Source organism: Scomber scombrus, chromosome 2 (genome assembly GCF_963691925.1).
Source record: "Scomber scombrus chromosome 2, fScoSco1.1, whole genome shotgun sequence".
Lineage (NCBI taxonomy): Eukaryota > Metazoa > Chordata > Actinopteri > Scombriformes > Scombridae > Scomber > Scomber scombrus.
The window spans coordinates 34,659,408-34,680,299 of NC_084971.1; the positions used below are offsets into that span (position 1 = coordinate 34,659,408).

The following is a 20,892-nucleotide window of genomic DNA, read 5'->3' on the forward strand; positions in this document are numbered from 1 at the left end:
ACCACTTATTAATTCATATGTAAACACAACAACGGTCTCACTGGATTTTAATGAAATGAGCCAAAAACCCACAAAATGCAAAAAAAAAAAAAGAAAATTAAAAATACACGAACGAATTAATGTTAAAAACGTACATTCAGTTTTCTTTTTTTTAATATTTCATGAGCTACATAATCTGACAACACATTTTTTTACACATATTATAATGTTATAATGTTGAAAGCATTAAGATAATATAAATAAAATCTATTGCAGTTTAGCTACTTTCTATAATATTAACTATTCAACATGCATCATATACTGAAGACTGAACATTTTATCTGCTTTTATACTTAATAACACATCATATATATTTATCAGTGTGCAAACTTAACCAGTGATACTGTCACATACTCTTTGAGAAGTGTATTCCTGTCATGTCGCATGCACAGAGCAAACATTTTTTAATATATATTTTTTTGCATTTAAAAGGCATTTTTGCTCATTTCATAAAATATTCGTGAGACCAGGGGCCAGATGTATAAACACTATAAACAAACATACAAAAATTCATGCATAAATCACATCTCACACATACAAGAGTTGTTTTTAAATGTAAAGAAAGGTGTGCACCTCAGGTATATTTCAGACATATGAACATGCTTCTTTTTTTTTTTTTGATTTTTAAAAAATTATTATGATTATTATTATTATTAAGCATCATTTCGCCTCAATTTCACTGAGTTCTGCAACTATAAAACAAACCTTTACTCATAAATGTGTTCTACTTTTGGTGTTTTGATAATTTTCTGTCCGTGTGTTTCTTGTTTTATTAGTTTATTCATCAGGGGATTGTGCATTTTAATTAATATGTCTGTAAATATGTCAGAATTAGCCCAAAAAGCTTAGTTTTCATCTGTTGGTAGAAATTTTTGGTAGAAAATTTAACAAGGAATGACACAATTTATCTTTTATTGTGATGCAAACTGTATTTTTTTTTATTGTATTTTATTAGTTTATTAATCAGGGGACTGTGCATATTAATTAATATGTCTATAAATAAGCATCATTTCATCCTCATTTCTTCTTTTTTAATTCATTTCTTTATTTACTCACATTTAGTTCCTTGTTAAATTTTTCTACTTTCTGATAGAAAATTTAACTTCTTCCAGTAATCGTCTCTTTCTTATTTCATCTTTTTTTACTGTGATGCAAATTGTAAAGTCCGAACAGTGATAATGTTTCTGTTTCTTTGTAAATGACGGATCGTTTTTACAGCTGCACGTGTTATAAGTTAAATCATTATCGACGCTGTGTGTTTAAAGTTGCTTTAAGGAGGTGTTTTATTGGCCGACAGGTGATTAAAAAGGTGTCCGCATCCATTTTATAACCGTTAACAGTGGAAAAAAAACCAGCGCACTCAGTTTTCCCTCCAAAAAAGAAATAAGTGAAGAGAGATTTATAAAACAGAACCACTCGTGTGAGATTTATAAATCTGGCCCTGGCCTTTGTAAACCCGAACAGCTTTATTTATTTTTTAAAGATTTGAAAACCTGATCTACATGCAAAGAGCAGCAGGCAGAAGAAAGAAGATAGGAGGAGGAAGAGGAGGAGGAGGAAGAGGAGGAAGCGATCGACCTCTCCCACATCATCATGCAAAACACATCACGAGACTTCAACTTCAAGGAAAAAGTCTTTTTTTTTGCAACGCGCCAGTTCTTTAAAAAAAAAAAAAAAAAGGGTGCAGCAGTCGTCCTGGAGCGATAATCGAGATGTGAACATCCAAAAAAAAAAAAAAAAAAAAAGGAGAAGAGTCACTTTAAACTACTGTGGTTTTTTAAAAATGATTTACAGTCAGCATCTGCAAATGTTCGGCCTGTACGTACCTCTCTACAAAAAACGTCTTAAAACAACAAACAAGCAATTTACGTACTTTTTAAAGTTAAAGTTTTTATACAGATCTATAAAGCGAATCTAAATTCTTTCCAAGCGTTCATTCAGATTCAGCGTCGTCCAGTTTTGCAAACAGATCAGTGGCTCAAGCAAACCTGTAAAATACTCATATTATTTATTATCTGGACGTTTAAACTACTTTTTAAAGTTTTATTCAAATATACAGAAAAATGTAAAACCGTCTGCGAGTTTTTTGTTGTTTTTTTTTTTTTTTCTTTCTTCTTAAAGCCGACAAAACTGAGACTTGGATATGAGATCGTCTTCAGTTTGAAACTTTTCACAGAAACTTAACAAACAAAAAAAAGATTAATCTACAAACGTTGTAATAATTTCTCTCTTTACAAGCAGCAGCTCGTCACTGTTGGTGCGTCGGTCCGCTGCGTTCACGTCACGTCACGTCACGTCACGTCGAACATTTCGACTTTTTTTTGTTTTTACGACTTTAACCCTTCGTAGACGTCACTTCATGTCCTGATATCTAAATGAACCCATTTCACTTTTTGGTGGTAATTTTCACCACTTGAGAACAGATGGAAGTTTGGAAAGTTGGCCGACGTTTGATTAAGAACTAAATTATTTTATAGTCTTTTTTTTTTATTGTATTTGTTCTGATGTTTTAAAATTTGTTTTACTACTTTATTTTATGCTATTTTTTTATCTTAACAATTTTATTTGTGTTTCTTTTGTCTTTAAATCTATTTTAACCTACTTTTAGTTTTAGTCCTGCTTTTATTAAACTTAAATCTTTTATTTTGTGTTTTTAACATATTTTAACCCAGTTGTTGTTTTTTTACTCTTTTAATAAACCTTTTTGTCTTATTTTACTCATTAATTTAATTATATTATCTATTTATTTACTTTCATTTACATTTTTTAAGCCTTTTTAATTTTCTCTTGTGTGCATTGGTCTCAATTTTTGTCTTTTTATTTATTATTTGTGACTAATTGTAAAGCTCTTTGATTTTATGAGGCATGTAATGCACAAAAACGGCCACCAGATGGTGCTGTTGTTGCCAGATAAAGGCCTTAAAGACATGAGAGATGAGATGCTGCTGGAGACATTTAATGAAGTTTAATTTATTTATTTTTCATCTTGTCCACTCTGAGGGTTTATTGAACAGAAAGAGTCTTTAATGTGTTTGGTAGAAGTCTGTAAAACATACAAAGTCAGACGTTAAAGGTAATTTAACCCAATTTTAACCGTTAAAATCTTCCTTATCACCACATGACGTGAACGCAGCAGCAAAAAAACATGTAGTGCACAATTTTTTCCCCTCTTTGTTTTATAATGAAGCTGTTATATAATTAAGTCTACATGATGCAATACTCCGGTTAAAATAAATGCAATTATAAATACAGCAAAGCGCCCCCTGAAAGTAAGAAAAAAAAGAGGCTTTTCACGCAGATTTGACCTGTATTTTTAAACATTAATATTCTCGTTGGCACGTGCTCCGTTTTTTGTGAACTCAAGTAACATCCAACATCCAAAAAAAAAAAAAAAAATCCAAAAAACCCGTCCGCTAAAAGTTACGTTTACTTTCTTTTTAAGATTCTTTGATTCTCCAAAAAAGAAAAAAAAAAAAACAAAGAAAAGAAAAAAAAACAAACACCAAAAAATAAATATAAAAAACCCACATACCTTGAAAAAACCAGTAAAACATACAGTACACACACACGCACACACACACACACGCACACACACACACACGCTCCACCTTTTTTTTCCTCCACCAAACTGAGACGCTCGCTCTGCGTTTAAAAAGCCGTCCGTCAGCTTTTAAAGTGCCAAGTCACTGAGTTCAATAATACTTGGTAAAAGTTTGGCTTCAGGAGGGAAGGAGGGAAGGAAGGAGGGAGGGAGGGAGGGGGGGGGGGGGGGGGGGGGGGGAAGGGGGGTGAGGAAGAGGAAGAGGCATGATTATTATTAATTTTTTTTGTTGATTTTTTGTTGGTTTTTTTTCTGTCACTGAGCGTTTTTTGCTGGACGACGTCTTCAAAGCAGATCTTCAGTAAATTGGCGGAGGAGGGAAAAAAAAAATCACTGGATAGTGACGCGAGGGTGTCACACGTCCACCACCATCTTTTTGTGAATGTCTAATCCACCGACGACCTGCGGGAGACGACAGGAAAACCAGGTCACACATCGTTTTCTTCACACACACAAACACACAACTCTACTCATCAATAGTTTCTACATTTAAAGGATGAATTCACAGTTTTTACTCAGTGAGCATTTTATTAGGAACAGCTGCGTAAAACAACCATAAACAGATAATTCTGCTTTATGTTTATTATTGAGGTCGTAGTGGAGTGATGGTCAAAGTATATGATTGCTCCTGTACCGGTACCAGTACCAGTACCGATACCGATGCCAGTACCAATACCAATACCGATACCAATACCGATACCGACACCAGTACCAGTGCCAGTACCAATACCAGTACCGATACCAGTACCAATACCAGTACCGATACAGATACCAGCACCAATACCAGCACCAATACCAGTACCGATACCAGTACAGATACCAGTACAGATACCAGTACCAATACCAGTACCGATACCAATACTGATACCAGTACCAGTACCAATACCGATACCAGTACTGATACCGGTACCAATACCAGCACTGATACCAGTACCAATACCAATACCAGCACCAATACCAATACCAATACCGATACCAGTACCAATACCAGTACCAGTACCAATACTGATACCGATACCAGTACTGATACCGGTACCAATACCAGCACTGATACCAGTACCAATACCAGTACCAATAACAATACCAGTACCGATACCAGCACCGATACCGATACCATTACCAGTACCGGTACTGATACCAGTACTGATACCAGTACCGATACCTGTACCCATACCAGTACTGATACCAGTACCGATACCTGTACCCATACCAGTACCGATACCGATACCAGTACCAGTACCAATACCAATACCAGTCCCGGTACCGATACCAGTACCGATTCCTCCTGTTCATACTGACCATTAGAAGATCCTTTCATAATGCTCTTACAATGGAAGTGATGGAGGACTTCTAACTCTACATAATGAACCAAATTAAAGTCTAATCCCAACATTAAGTGTCGAAAATCTCATTGTGCTAATCATTTATGAAGGCACCAACAGTCGTCTCTATCTACAATATTGTTGCAATATTGACATCGAGATATAATAACGTATGACTGAAATAAACTATTCATTCATTCATTTATTCAGAAGCTGCTCACTGTTCTTTTTAGGCTTCAAGTCTGTTTTTTAATGCTCAGAGTGCAGAGAGACACTGTTCTACTGCATAATGACAATAATAACAACATCATGCTCAGTAAGTATTAGTTTCATCTGAATCAGTGTTGAATGTGACGAACTGGTGAAGCGTCGTCACTGAAACTCACCGCACAGAACTCCTCGAAGGATATCCTGCCGTCGCCATCTTTGTCGGCGTTGATGATGGTTTTGTCGACGATCTGCTGCAGCTGCGTGTCCTTCAGGTTGTTTCCCACCATCATCTTCAGGACCTGGAACAGTTCCCCGTTGGATATGTAGCCGTCTTTGTCCATGTCGTAGATCCTGAAGGCGACTGAGGAGAAAAGATATCGGTGTTCAGCAGGCGGATGATCAACGGTTACACAGGCAGTAAAATTAATCTTAATCTAAATACGCAGCTGTGTGACGACGGTTGGGTACGCTTCACATCTGAACCGATACCAGTACCGGTACAGATACCAGTACCGATACCAGTACCAATACCAGTACCGATACCAGTACCAATACCAGTACCAATACCAGTACCAGTACCAGTACCGATACCTATACCAGTACCAATACAGATACCAATACCATTACCAGTACCGATACCAGTACCTATACCGATACCAGTACCAATACCAGTACCGATACCTATACCAGTACCAATACTGATACCAAAACCAGTACCGATACCGGATATCAGTACAGATACCAATACCAGAACTGATACCAGTACCAGTACTGTATAACTGGTAATAGGTTAAATTGGTAATAACTGGTGTAACTGGTAATAACTGGTGTAACTGGTAATAACTGGTGTAACTGGTAATAACTAGTGTAACTGATAATAACTGGTGTAACTGGTAATAACTGGTAATAACTGGTGTAACTGGTAATAACTGGTGTAACTGGTAATAACTGGTAGTAACTGGTGTAACTGGTAATAACTGGTGTAACTGGTAATAACTGGTAACTGGTAACTGGTGTAACTGGTGTAACTGGTAACTGGCGTAACTGTGTACAGTTTGATGGAAACTTACAGCGCAGCTTCTGCTCTTTGTCCCCTTTGACACTGAACTGGGAAACTCCTTCAATGAACTCTGCAAAAGGACAAAAAACATCATTAATTAAAACTGCAGTTAAAATAAAACAGTTGGTACAAACATTAAAATAATCACCATGATGGAAAATATATTTACTTTATTTATTTATTCTCTCTCTTTAGTATCTTTGAAACATTTATGTGCTCGTCTCAAAATCAACTGAATACTTTACAAACATTATTTTACATTATTTTATTTGATAGAAAAACAGAGGAAACAAAGCTGGTCTTAAAAGACGAGTTCACAATGTTAGAAGTGTTTTAAACCAGCAGTCAGGTTTTCCTCTCTGTAATCATTCCTCCTGTTCATACTGACTATTAAAACCTTGTAATGTGATTTCAATGTGACGTGATGGAGGACTAAATCTAAAAAGTCGCTGATCAGCTTCTATTGAGCTTCATCAGTGTGAGTTAGTCATATCAAGTGATATCTGACACATTTACAGTCTTTTTAGCTTCAGATTCCCTCTTAGTGTTTCCATGTTGAGCTGTAAAAAAGTAAGGCTTGGTTTGACCAATTTGGACGACTTAAACTTCATATTAGCTTCAAGTAAACTTTTGTGTTTTGAGGGAGGGGATCTTCTGATGGTCTGATTACAGCAAGAACATCGGGTTTCAGTGCTAAATTGCTCGTATGAATGTTGCATTAAGACTGATTGAAAAACTGTGAACTGATCCTTTAAAGACCTCAACAGCACAAAGTGATTCTGTTAAACTTCAGCTTTCAGTGAAATATCATCTTTAGTGTGTTGCATGTTGATCATTTATTGCTGAAAGACTGTTAAAGGTTCATTAAGTGATTGAATTGAATGACATCATGTCCATCAAACATCATATAATCACTCTTATTTTCTTTCAAGTCTTGGTATGAAATGTCTTATAAATGTCTCACACCATATTTCTAACACTAACACTCATTTTGCAGACTTACATCAACAGTAAAAACCTTCAGGTGGAGAAAACAACACCAGTAAAAAGAGGAAATAATGATTTATTTACCTTTAAAGTCGACCTCTCCATTCCCGTCGGTGTCGAATATATCGATAACTCGCTGCACGAGGGGATTCTGCTGCAGCTCCGGTAAGGACATAAACTCCTCCACGCTCAGGGACCCGGAGTTATCTAGGTCGAGTTTCTTAAATCTCTTTCCTAGCCTCTTAATCTCATCAGCATCAACTGCAATGAAACAAAGAGAGAGAGAGAGAGAGATAGAGCGTTATTTAACAAGCTGAGAAAACAAACTGGTTCCAGCGAATCAAGACGAGTATTTGGACGATCGCTCCCATCGCTGAGCTCGAGCAACACTACCTGTGAAGTTTAAGGCTATGAAGTCATTAAAACACCTGTTATCCATCTTAATTCTACCCTCCTGCCTCTGAGCTCATGCCCCTCTGCTACAGTACCAAACATACCTGCTTTCTTGTGTCTACTGGCCATTGCTGTTCAGAGCTTGCTGGTCCTTTCTCTGCACCAGTTTGGGTGAACCTTGTGCTTGCTGGGAGACCTCCTGGTGCCTCGCTCTAAGCCCTAACACCGGGTCATGTGACACCTCTTTCAACACTAATCACTCTGCTGATAAACATGAATCGACTGCAGAGACGAGGCGGGGGCCATATTGTGTTACCAGCGTTATATTATTACCACCAGGTAGAAGCATACCTGACACTTTTACTCAACATTGTATTACATGTTTTATCACTATATGACAATTAAGGCTACAAGAAATTAATAATAAACTCTTCATCTCACTGAAAGTTATAATAAAAAACAATTTAAAGCACAAAATGACCTCTTCAGATGTCTTGTTTTATCTGAACAACAGTCCAAAAGCCAAACATATATAATTTATTATGATGTGAAATGAAGAAATGCAGCCAATTCTCTCATTTTAAAACCTAGAACCATTTTTGCTTCAACAATAACTTAAACATTTAATTGATTATCAAAGTAAACTGACACCTGATTTACTTTGAATTGACTGATCAATTATTTGTTGCAGATCTACTAGAAGTAATTAGTTCTATATTATTATCAGTATTTTTATTTTTTAGTCTGTATCATGGAAGATTCCTCCATGTATATTAGAAATATATAGTATTGTATTATTACTGTAGTGTATATTATATATGCTGCAGCTGCACATATGTTTATTGTATTCATTATTCACACCTATACTTGCATTATACAGTATGTAACATAAGCAGCTAGACTTCTTGTTTTCAGTTCAGTTAGGAAATTAAATTTAAATGAATAAAAGCTGAAAATGTTGTTTGGATGAGAGTATCTCAAAGTCTAGTTAATCTTGACTTGATGCTTTTGGAAAATTTAAGTAACACCTATTCACATCTTACTCTTCTCTTGTCTGGTAACAACAGCACCACCTATCTGCCCGTGGTATTACACAGAATTCCTGTAAACCAGGAGGAGGAGCACTGGAAAGCTCCCACCTGTTAGATAAAGAACAACCTTTACTCCATGATATCTCATAATAAACCAGTTAATGACAGGAAGGAGCAACACTGGAAAGATAAAAGCTTCAACGTCACTCTGCAGAAATTAAACTTAACATTAATCAGAGGACAGCAGAGCTGCAGTCGAGTCTCTCCACTTCTGTCCAAATATAAATGAAACTGAGTTCATCAAGTCTTTCTCAACAACACAGCAGAGTCTCTGCCAAACACTGGTGAGTACAACTGATCATATTTAATGTTTCAACAACCAGCTTTAACACAGGAGACAGGAAGTTCATCTCTTTTCATTTCATACTGACACTTGTGAGATTGTTTACAGTATAACTGCAGCTGCTTTTACACACTCAGTAAAAAACACTTTAAGTGTTTTTAAGTCTCTGTCAGTTCTCAGGACTTTTGTAAAGTGTAACTGAAGCTCTGTGGTTTGGAGTTTAGCTTCACTGCTATTTCCTGATCTTTGACTATTTACTGATCACTTCCTACAGACACACTTCATTTCCTGTAGCTGTTTCACATTAAAAGCTTTTTATGTCTCTTTTGATTAATTTATCTCATCAACTGCACAAACAACATGTGACATACCTTATGGACCAATTTTTGGTCCAATTCAGTTGTCTCTCTTTATGCTACCATAAAGGTAATATCATTCATCACCATAACATCTAATTTCACTGTTATGTAGACCACACACAGTTATATCTCTCCTACAAAGTTTTACATGGTCATATGCCAGAGTATGTTGGTGAACTGATAACCCCTTTCTTTCTAAATAGGCCTCTTAGATCTGATGGGTTTGGCCTGTTAGCTGTTCCAGCAGAGCCGGTCCAGCCTATACGCAGACTACGCAGGCTGTGTAGGGCCCCGCACGTCCGAAAAGGCCCCGCCCACCGCCAAGTCTGCACCTGACTTATAAAGTGTGCTCATATTTACTGATAACAGTAGGCAAGATGAAGCGCAGCTATCCCTCAGGCCATGAAAAAAGGAAAAGAAAACAACACAAGAGTGAATTGCGGGAACAACAAGCAGGTATTTGTGTTTTCAATCCCTGTACAAGTAGGCTGAGTTACGACTTATTCATCCACGGATACACATATGCCCACTTTTTTATGTCCCATTGATGTTGGAAACTGAACAATTTCTTCACATTTGCTGTAATAGTATAAAAAGTAAAAAGAGAGAATTGAAAAATGATTGGTGAAGAGAGGGAAAATGTAAATAGTTTGTATTGCATTGTAACAAAGTAGAGATTCCTGTTGTTGTTGTTGTTGTTTTTGTTGGTAGGTTTCAAAAAAATAATTTATACAAGAAATTCAGCTTCTATTTTCTATGATTTATTACATTATAACAGTGTTATACTGCACAATAAGACATCTTGGGTTCTTCCTACTTGTTGTAGCCATGATTGTACTGTTCGCTAGAGGTGCAGGACACACATGTGCAGTGAAGTAAAACTCAGGTTGCATCAAGCAACATCTGTTCTCTGGAGAATAAGCTTATTTGATATGAAGTGCAGAAAAATAAGTTGCACATCATTTTAAAACAAGAGAATGATCTATTCTCAGTCGAGGTTAACTTAAGTTAGTTACAACTTTGGACTAAAGGAGGATATTGCAAACATGGATTGCAGCAATGACTATTGGTTAAATGTAGATTTTTAAATGTTAAAGCGGGAACACTGGTGTATCAGGTGTGATTGTGTGGCAAATGAAATAAATGGTTTACATGGCAGCTGGCTCATGGGTCAGGGCCCCTTAGCAGAATTTTGCTTAGGGCCCCAGGGAGGCCAGGACCGGCACTGTGTGCCAGAGTCCTGATTAAGCTCAAAGTTTGACCCAGATTTTGCTTTACTGGCACTTCAGCTTTATCTAACTGTCTTCCAGTTAGAATTCGATGTGCTGACACTGTTTCTGCTTTTAAATCCTGCCTCACACAAAATGTTATGAACTTCCCTTTTGCCTTTTTTTGTTGTGCTTTCTTTTTACCTAAAAGAACTCTATTGTATTGAATTTAAATGTGTTTCTTTTCTTTCACTCTACATATGTAGATATGTCTGCTGCCAGCTGTCTGTTATCTGAAGATCAGTTTCTGTGCTCCATCTGTCTGGATGTGTTCACTGATCCAGTCAGCACACCATGTGGACACAACTTCTGCAAAAACTGCATCAATGAACACTGGAACAGTAATGACCAGTACCTGTGTCCACTGTGTAACAAGGTTTTCAACACAAGACCTGAGCTTCACATCAACACATTGCTCAATGAGATGGTTTCTCGGTTCAGACAGGAAGCTCAACAGAAAGCCAGCAGCAGCAGCTCAGAGCAACAAGCTGCCAAACCAGGAGAAGTTCCCTGTGACGTCTGTACTGGAACCAAAGTGAAGGCCCTGAAGTCCTGTCTGGTGTGTCTGACCTCCTACTGTGAGACTCACCTGGAGCCTCATCTGACAATGTCAGGCCTGAAAAGACATCAGCTGATGGACCCTGTGAAGAACCTGGAAGACAGGATGTGTACGAAGCACGATAAACCTCTGGAGCTGTTCTGTAAGACCGACCAGACATGTGTCTGCATGCTCTGCTCTGTTTTAGACCACAAGACACATGAGTTTGTTCCTCTGAAAGAAGAATATGAAGGAAAGAAGGCAGAGCTGGGGAAGACAGAGGCTGAAATTCAGGAGATGATCCAGAAGAGACGACTGAAGATTCAAGAGATCAAACACTCAGTTGACCTCAGTGAGGAAGCTGCAGACAGAGAGAAAGCAGAAGGTGTTCAGGTCTTCACCGCTCTGATGGAGTCTGTTGAGAGAAGCCTGAATGAGCTCATTGAGACGATTGAAGAGAAGCAAAGAACAACAGAGAAACAGGCTGAAGACTTCATCAAAGAGCTGGAACAGGAAATCTCTGAGCTGAAGAAGAGAAGCTCTGAGGTGGAGAAGCTCTCACACTCTGAAGACCACCTCCACCTCCTCCAAAACTTCCCGTCCCTGAAAGCTGCTCCACCCACCAAAGACTGGACAGAGGTCAGCGTCCGTCCATCATATGAGGGGACTGTGGTGAGAGTTGTGGCTCAGCTGGAGGAGACGCTCAGTAAACAGATGACGAAGCTGTTTGAGGCTGAGCTGAAGAGGGTCCAGCAGTATGCAGTGGATGTGACTCTTGATCCTGATACAGCATATCATGCACTCATCCTGTCTGATGATGGGAAACAAGTAAACTGTGGTGATGTGAAGAAGAAACTCCCAGACAACCCAAAGAGATTTTCTGATTGTTGTTGTGTTTTAGGAAAGCAGAGTTTGTCTTCAGGCAGATTTTACTTTGAGGTTCAGGTTAAAGGGAAGACTGAATGGACTTTAGGAGTGGCCAGAGAGTCGATCAACAGGAAGCGAGACATCACACTGAGTCCTCAGGATGGTTTCTGGGCTATATTGTTGAGAAATGGAAATGAGTACAGTGCTTGTAATAACCATTCAGTCCGTCTCTCTCTGAAGTCTCGTCCTCAGAAGGTGGGGGTGTTTGTGGATTATCAGGAGGGTCTGGTCTCCTTTTATGACGTAGATGCTGTAGCTCTTATCTACTCCTTTACTGGCTGCTCCTTCACTGAGAAACTCTACCCATACTTCAGTCCGTATCCTAATGATGGTGGTAAAAACTCCGCCCCTCTGATCATCTGTCCTGTCAATCAAACTGATTAATCACTGGCAGTTGGTCGAGTGGTTAGAGCCATATACGTATCCGACCCCTGTTCGTATCCCAATCGGAGGTCCTTTGCTGCATGTCACAGCCCCCCCCTCTCTCTTCCATGTTTCCTGTCTGTTTTTAAAACTAAAAAAAAAACTGATTAATCACTTGTTTTATTTCATAAAGTAATGAATTGTCTTTCAGGAGAGCAATACAAATTAAGTGTCTCATACTGTGCACTGTACACTTTGCTTCTTAAGAATAAAGAACGTCATTAAAATTACAGTATTTTATGTATCCCATGAAAGGTGAGATCTGTATTTAAATTTAAAACTATTCACACTTCTGATCAAATTCACACAACTTTATTTTCACTTCTAGTTATGATTCAAGTTTAAAAAGAAATTGAGTTTAACAATTTTTTCTCAGGCTCCATCTTTGTAAATCTGAAGTTTTACTGCTGTTCTCTGTATAATGATGAACTGAATATTTTTAGTTGTTGGACATTTTTACTATGTTTCTACCTTTCATAAAGCACAAATGATTCAAAAATAATATTAGAGAGGTTAGTTTTTAATGGAAATAATCATTAGCTGCAGCAACAACTGATTAGCAGAATATATGTTAACATATATTTTTCTGTTTGTTTGAATATTGATGAGATTGATTATGATTGAAAGAAATCTGTAAATATGTGATTGTAAAGAAAACAACTGTAAACTAAACTAGGTGTGTAGTTTTAATGTGATGCTTTAACAACATGACCTGAGTAAGCAGTGACTTGTTGAACACCAAACACTAAAAATAAAGCCTGGTTTACAGAGAAGCTGTGTTTGTGTTTCTGTTACAGTTCATTAACAATCACTAATGTTTTTACTGCTTTATAATATATAGTCATTAGTCTACATATGTGTGTCATCATGTTTAATTATTTCCTCTCTGTGCTCATTACTGTTTTTACTTAGTTAACCTATGATCTATAAATGTTTTGCATAGAAGTAAAATATCTGTTTCTTGCACTTCTTATTGTTGCACATTTACAAATATGTTCAATAAGGTTTCTAAATATCATGCCTACAATGTAATAGTCCATATTTCAATTCAAGTCATGCATCATGCTTTAAATCACCTGAAAACATAATCCCTGCATTTTTATTAGGTTTAATTAATCAAACTTCACATCGTCCTTTTGTGTCATTTTGAATCGGTCAGCCTGCATTTCTTCAGCTCAGCAGTATGAAAATGTTTCTCCATGAACAAAAGCTCTAAATCTAGACCATAATGCACTTGGGCAGCCCCACATGGGTCAGACACTGTGTTTGGGACGACTGAGACATGACAGACAGGAGCATCTAAAATGCCAGGCTGCTCCTCCCTCCAGGTCTTCATGTCACATCTCTAATACCATAACATAATCTCTTTATTTAAAACTGAAAACGTCATGTTAAATTGAGGTACAATGGAGTGAAACACTGTCTGTCACAGAGACCTAACAGCCTTCTGCATGTCTGACCACCTTTACATCACTTCCTGTTGCACTGCAGTAACAACAAGAAGCTTCTCTGTGAGCCGCTGACTGTTAATGACACAGAACGACCACTAGATGGAGCACAACACAAAGGAACAATGAGCCCAAAGTTACTGTACTGCTGCCAAACACCAAACACTGCTGATACATGAGAGGGAACACACTGTCTGTCATGTACAGGATGAACACTCATGTTCACCAAGGAGACATTATTACTAAGAGACACCATTTCCTTCATTTTTACTAGTTTCCAAAACAAATCAAATTGTTTCAAGAATTTTCAGGAGCCATGTTTTATTATGTTAATGTCAGTCCAATGATGTCATACTCTGTCTTGTTTCTAGATTTAATTGAAAATCCCTGAAACTAATAACCTGCACAGGCAAAAAGTAGAATTATCTCACATGTTTTGGTCCTCTTTTGAAAAATATAAGTCTTGAGAATAAAATATTAGACAAAATTCGCAGATGTTTAGTTGGATGTTTGTTCCACCTCTGGGTTTTACAACTGTGTTTACAAAACTAACAACTCATTTTGATTGAGCTCAAGTCCATAAAAAGATTCTCCAGTCAGCCTGAGTGTGAAAACACTGCAACACACTTGCAACATCTCTGTTATAACATATAACCATAATTATTACTATGGGAGTAGTCGTAGTATATGAGTTAGCAACAGCCAGGGAGCTCCGGTCCTCTGAAATGATGCCAACGCGGTAGTAACTTAAAACTGCATTCTATCAAAAGGCCACCAGGGGGCGACCATTTTGGTGTCAAAAGGACTTCCGTCTCCATACAAGTCAATGGAGAATTCACCAACTTCTCACTTGATTTCTAACCTCAGTAAACGTTTTCAAAATGTGTTTATGGTCTCAATCGCTAGTTTAAAGCCTTCTTCAATGCAGTATGATGTTCATTTGGGACATTTTGGCCTCCCTGATTTTATATGTGACGATAAAGCAGGGTATGCATTAGGGCGTGGCTACGTCGTGATTGACAGGTTGATTGGTTCACAGGTTCAGGAGGGCGCCTCATGCTCCTCCTGATGCCCATATAAGTAGAATCACTGTTTTTATTTTTCCCAGCATGCACCTGAAATTTTCAAGATGGCGCTGCTCAGATCCGATACTATTGGCTTCTGAGCAGCAGTCCACAAACCAATGGGTGACGTCACGGATATTACATCCATTTCTTATATACAGTCTATGGTTAGCAACATATATAAAACTACTTTATTTCACATTGCATTATTTTACTTTTATCAATATATTAAAATTAGGGCTGCAACTAATGATTACTTTCATTATCAATTCTTTTCTTGATTCGTTGATCTATAAAAATCAGCAAACAATGAAAATGGCTGATGACAGTATCATAGAGCACAAGTTGACATCTTCAAGTGACTTGTTTTGTCCAACCAACAGTAAAAAAACCCAAAAACTTTCAATTTACTATAGTGTGAGATGAAGAAAAGCAGCAAATTCTCATCTTTCGAAACCTAGCACAAGCCAGTCTTTGTTGTTTTTGACAAGGTTTGTAGAAGTTAAAAGAGTGTTTGGAAATAACTAACTGTGGCTGTTTAAAGAAAAACCTCAAACTTTGAAGGCACATTATGAATCTGACAATCATCGTCTCACATGTCTAACTCCTCCTGCCTGTCAGTCGCAGAACAACCTTTGCTCCATGATACTTCACAATAATGCTGTTAATCAGAGGGAGGGAAAAAACTCACAAACAGAGCTGTACTAAGAGGAGGAGCCACACTGGAAAGGGAGAGGGCTGCAACGTCATTCTCAAGAAATGAAACTTTACATTAATCAGAGGACAGCAGAGCTGCAGTCGAGTCTCTCCACTTCTGTCCAAATATAAATGAAACTGAGTTCATCAAGTCTTTCTCAACAACACAGCAGAGTCTCTGCCAAACACTGGTGAGTACAACTGATCATATTTAATGTTTCAACCACCAGCTTTAACACAGGAGACAGGAAGTTCACCTCTTTTCATTTCATACTGACACTTGTGAGATTGTTTACAGTATAACTGCAGCTGCTTTTACAGACTCAGTAAAAAACACTTTAAGTGTTTTTAAGTCTCTGTCAGTTCTCAGGACTTTTGTAAAGTGTAACTGAAGCTCTGTGGTTTGAAGTTTAGCTTCACTGCTATTATCTGATCTTTGACTCTTTACTGATCACTTCCTACAGACACATTTCACTTCCTGCAGCTCTTTCACATTAAAAGCTTTCCACTGGTGAACTAGAAGGACACTTTTATTGTGAAGCAGCAACAGGAAATAAAATGTGCTTTATCACCAAGTTAGCAAAAGCTTTGTTAGCAGTTAGATTCTTCAATAATAATTTTTCTCTACAACAAGATATGAACATATTCTGTGATATTTTATCAGTGGATCAGATTGTATTGAGTAATAGTAAAAGCACAAACAGCCACAATGAGCTGTTAGATAAAGAGCTGCAGATGAGTCTCTGACTGTAGTTTGTACAAACCAGCACACATCCAACATTAAAGGTGAACAAGATCTTTTACTTGCCAGCTCTGATTAAATGGTTAAAGTTGCTCATAGCATATTAAATTCAAATGTTATTTTAAGTAATATCACATGCTTTACGTAAAGGAAGGATAAACATTTCATTTTTCTTTCAATAAACCTTCATTCCCAACAAAATTATGTTTTTGTTTATTTCACTCTAAATGTGTAGATATGTCTGCTGCCAGCTGTCTGCTATCTGAAGATCAGTTTCTGTGCTCCATCTGTCTGGATGTGTTCATTGATCCAGTCACCACACCATGTGGACACAACTACTGCAAAAACTGCATCAATAAACACTTGAACAGTAAGCGCCTGTACATGTGTCCACTGTGTAATAAGATTTTCTACATAAGACCTGAACTTCACATCAACACTTTCATCTCTGAGATGGTTTCTCAGTTCAGACAGGAAGCTCAACAGAAAGCCAGCAGCAGCAGCTCAGAGCAACAAGCTGCCAAACCAGGAGAAGTTCCCTGTGATGTCTGTACTGGAACCAAACTGAAGGCCCTGAAGTCCTGTCTGGTGTGTCTGACCTCCTACTGTGAGACTCACCTGGAGCCTCATCTGACAGCGTTAGGTCTGAAAAGACATCAGCTGATCAACCCTGTGGAGAACCTGGAAGACAGGATGTGTACGAAGCACGATAAACCTCTGGAACTGTTCTGTAAGACCGACCAGACATGTGTCTGTACGCTATGCTCTGTTTTAGATCACAAGACACATGAGTTTGTTCCTCTGAAAGAAGAATATGAAGGAAAGAAGGCAGAGCTGGGGAAGACAGAGGCTGAAATTCAGGAGATGATCCAGAAGAGACGACTGAAGATTCAAGAGATCAAACACTCAGTTGACCTCAGTAAGGAAGCTGCAGAAAGAGAGAAAGCAGAAGGTGTTCAGGTCTTCACTGCTCTGAAGGAGTCTGTTGAGAGAGGTAAAAAAAACCTCACCAACTCAATCAACAAAAAGAAGAAAAAAACAGAGAAACAGGCTGAAGACTTCATCAAAGAGCTGGAACAGGAAATCTCTGAGCTGAAGAACAGAAGCTCTGAGGTGGAGAAGCTCTCACACTCTGAAGACCACCTCCACCTCCTCCAAAACTTCCCGTTCCTGAAAGCTGCTCCACCCACCAAAGACTGGACAGAGGTCAGCGTCCGTCCATCATATGAGGGGACTGTGGTGAAAGCTCTGGCTCAGCTGGAGAAGACACTCAGTAAACAGATGAAGAAGCTGTTTGAAGCTGAGCTGAAGAGAGTCCAGCAGTATGCAGTGGATGTGACTCTTGATCCTGATACAGCAAATCCCTGGCTCATCCTGTCTGATGATGGAAAACAAGTTCACTGTGGTGATGTTTGGAAGAATCACCCAGACAACCCAGAGAGGTTTTCTGGTTGTTGTTGTGTTTTAGGAAAGCAGAGTTTGTCTTTAGGCAGATTTTACTTTGAGGTTCAGGTTAAAGAGAAGACTGACTGGGATTTAGGAGTGGCCAGAGAGTCGATCAACAGGAAGATACAAATCACTCTGAGCCCTGAAGATGGTTTTTGGAGTATCTGTTTGAGAAGTAAAGATGAGTACAGTGGTTGTAATAACCATACAGTCTGTCTCTCTCTGAAGTCTCAGCCTCAGAAGGTGGGGGTGTTTGTGGATTATGAGGAGGGTCTGGTCTCCTTTTATGACGTAGATGCTGCAGCTCTTATCTACTCCTTTACTCGATGCTCCTTCACTGAGAAACTCTACCCATTCTTCACTCCCTATTCCAATAATGGTGGAAAAAACTCTGCCCCTCTGATCATCTGTCCTGTGTATAAAACTGAGTAAAGGAATCACCTGTTTTACTTCATGAGAACAAATCTACACATTCAGTGTCTCATACTGTGCACTTTACACTTAATTTATGAAGAATAAACAAGAACTTTATTACAAGACTATTTTGTGTATCCCCTGAACGGTGAGATCTTCATTTAAAATTGAAACTAATGATCAAGACATCATAGATGAGGATCAGACAGGTTTTATTAGGGGATGCCAAACCCAAGATAACATAAGGAGAACCCTACACATAATTTAACATATTAAACACAGGAAAATCAGTGCAGCCTTTAAAGTCTTGATGCTGAAAAAGCATTTGACAGAGTCATCTGGACCAAAAACCAACAGCAAGGATACAAATGAATGGCTGTCGGACTGATAGTATATCATTAGTATGGTCCACCAGGCAGGGTTGCTGTCTGTCGCCAACCTTACTTGCACTTTTTTAATAGAACCTACAGCAAAACTACTAAGGCAGAATAAAGAACTTAAAGAGATCAAGGCTGAGGAAGAAGAACATATCATTGGACTCTTTGCTGATGACATGACCTGTTATTTTGAGGACCCAGATACATGCATTCATGTATTAATTAATCAATTAGAGATGTTTGGCTTCTACAAACATCAAATTGAACCTACCTAAAACACAGATTTTAACAACGAGTTATTATCCAACCAAAGCTCTCCAACAAAAATATTACTTGAATTGGAGTTGGACATTTCTTGGGATTATCATGACGAGATGATTCTGATAAATTATGTAAAGTTAACTATGTCAAAGTGGACCAGGACATAAGGAAAGATATGGAGAGTTGGGGTGTCCTCCCACTGGACTTCCGTTCAGAAATGATACGATAAAAATGAATATACTTCCACAACTCATTTATTTATTTCAGGCATTACCAGTCCAGATACCTGAGAAACAGTTCAGACCCTGAGATAAAGACAAATCAAAGACAGACTGGGATGCATAAAGGTGGTATGGCTTTACAAGGGGGAATATTTCCATACAGCACAAATTACTACGAAACAAAATGGGAAAATCTAGAGTGATCTGGACAAGGAAAGAAAATTCAAAGCCTCAAAGTTTCTGGCACATTCAGGTGAAGAAGAAAAAAAAAATCAATGAATGAATGAATGAAATAAACACAGGTCTGTGATCGTCTAACATATTAGTCCAGCTTGGAAAAGGAATCCTGCTTCAATGCAAAGAAAGCTTTATTGACACTGTTGGTATGTGTAAAGACACTTCTTTGTATGTTTATCCTGCAAAGCTGATTTGGGTTGAAATGAGACTTTCATCATTAACAATTAATGAGCTGTTCGGCTGTGAGACGCTGTGCAGTCGATTGTTTGGACTTAAAGTTTAAATTAATAATGAATGAATGATTACTCAATGTAATGTTTGATCATGCAAAAGTTTGATACTGAAAAGTGTAAAAATCCTGTTTAAAATTAAAGTTTTCTATTTATTTTTGCATATACATTTATTATAGATTTTGTCAATGGATATTGTGTGACAACAATTAACTACAATTTATTATGATTGTGTAGGCCCATGATTACTGTAATAAGACTGAGTTTGGGAATGTATTATTATTATTTATGAAATGTAATTCAACATATTAATTTAGTAACCTTGTGTATATTTTTTTCTTTATGATTTTTGTTGAAGGTAATCAACTTGAAACCTGAAAACCTGACAACTTAAATAAATGCAGAAAAGAAGATTTGAAAAAGGAACTGGGTTTGTCCACTGTTGTGATCTAGGCCTTTTTTGAAGTTTGGGCAGATATTTAGGCAGAAGAAACCAAATAACTTGACAATGTATATACTGTCACTCAATTTAGAATTGTGGTTTAATTTATTAACACAGATAATATAGATTAGAGACAGAGCTCAGACTACTTTGACAGACATTGTATCCTCAGCATTCTTGATCAGAGGTTCAAACAATGGATTCCAAATGGTATAACGGCATTATGCACTGCAATAAAAAATGGGAACATCATGAGTTTCCAGGACCAGAAACAAATCTATATGGATACATAATCATAATGTTGGGCTATAATATGCCTAATTCCTGACAGACACAATTGACATGACAGACAGGAGCATCTAAAATGCCAGGCTGCTCCTCCCTCCAGGTCTTTCTGTCACATCTATAATACCATAACATAATAATCTCTTTATTTAAAACTGATAACTTCATGTTAAATTGAGGTACAATGGAGTGAAACACTGTCTGTCATAAAGACCTAACAGCCTTTTAAATGTCTGACCACCTTTACATCACTTCCTGTTGCACTGCAGTAACAACAACAAGCTTCTCTGTGAGCCGCTGACTGTTTATGACACAGAACGACCACTAGATGGAGCACAACACAAAGGAACAATGAGCCCAAAGTTACTGTACTGCTGCCAAACACCAAACACTGCTGATACATGAGAGGGAACACACTGTCTGTCGTGTATTTCCTTCGTCTTTACCAGTTTCCAAAAACAAATCAACTTGTTTCAATAATTTTCTGGAGCCACGTCTCATTATCTTAACCTCAGTCCAATGATGTCA

General features: G+C 37.8%; 2 protein-coding genes across 2 annotated transcripts in view; one reads left to right on the forward strand and one right to left on the reverse strand.

Moving 5' to 3' along the window:
- Positions 1–2,626: 2,626 nt before the first annotated feature.
- LOC134000119 (calcineurin subunit B type 1-like) overlaps positions 2,627–20,892 on the reverse strand; it is a 31,893-nt gene continuing 13,627 nt past the window's right edge. The window contains exons 3-6 of the mRNA XM_062439436.1: positions 7,304–7,480; positions 6,243–6,302; positions 5,349–5,533; positions 2,627–4,042 (exon numbers count right to left, since the gene is read on the reverse strand). Of these exons, the coding sequence (XP_062295420.1) occupies positions 3,995–4,042; positions 5,349–5,533; positions 6,243–6,302; positions 7,304–7,480 (470 nt within the window). The 3' untranslated portion in view covers positions 2,627–3,994. The remainder of the gene's footprint in view (positions 4,043–5,348; positions 5,534–6,242; positions 6,303–7,303; positions 7,481–20,892) is intronic.
- On the forward strand, positions 9,761–12,462 carry LOC133999562 (E3 ubiquitin-protein ligase TRIM21-like). Its single transcript, XM_062438790.1, has 2 exons — positions 9,761–9,801; positions 10,820–12,462. The coding sequence occupies exon 2, from the start codon at positions 10,822–10,824 to the stop codon at positions 12,460–12,462; it is 1,641 nt and encodes a 546-aa protein (XP_062294774.1). The 5' UTR covers positions 9,761–9,801; positions 10,820–10,821.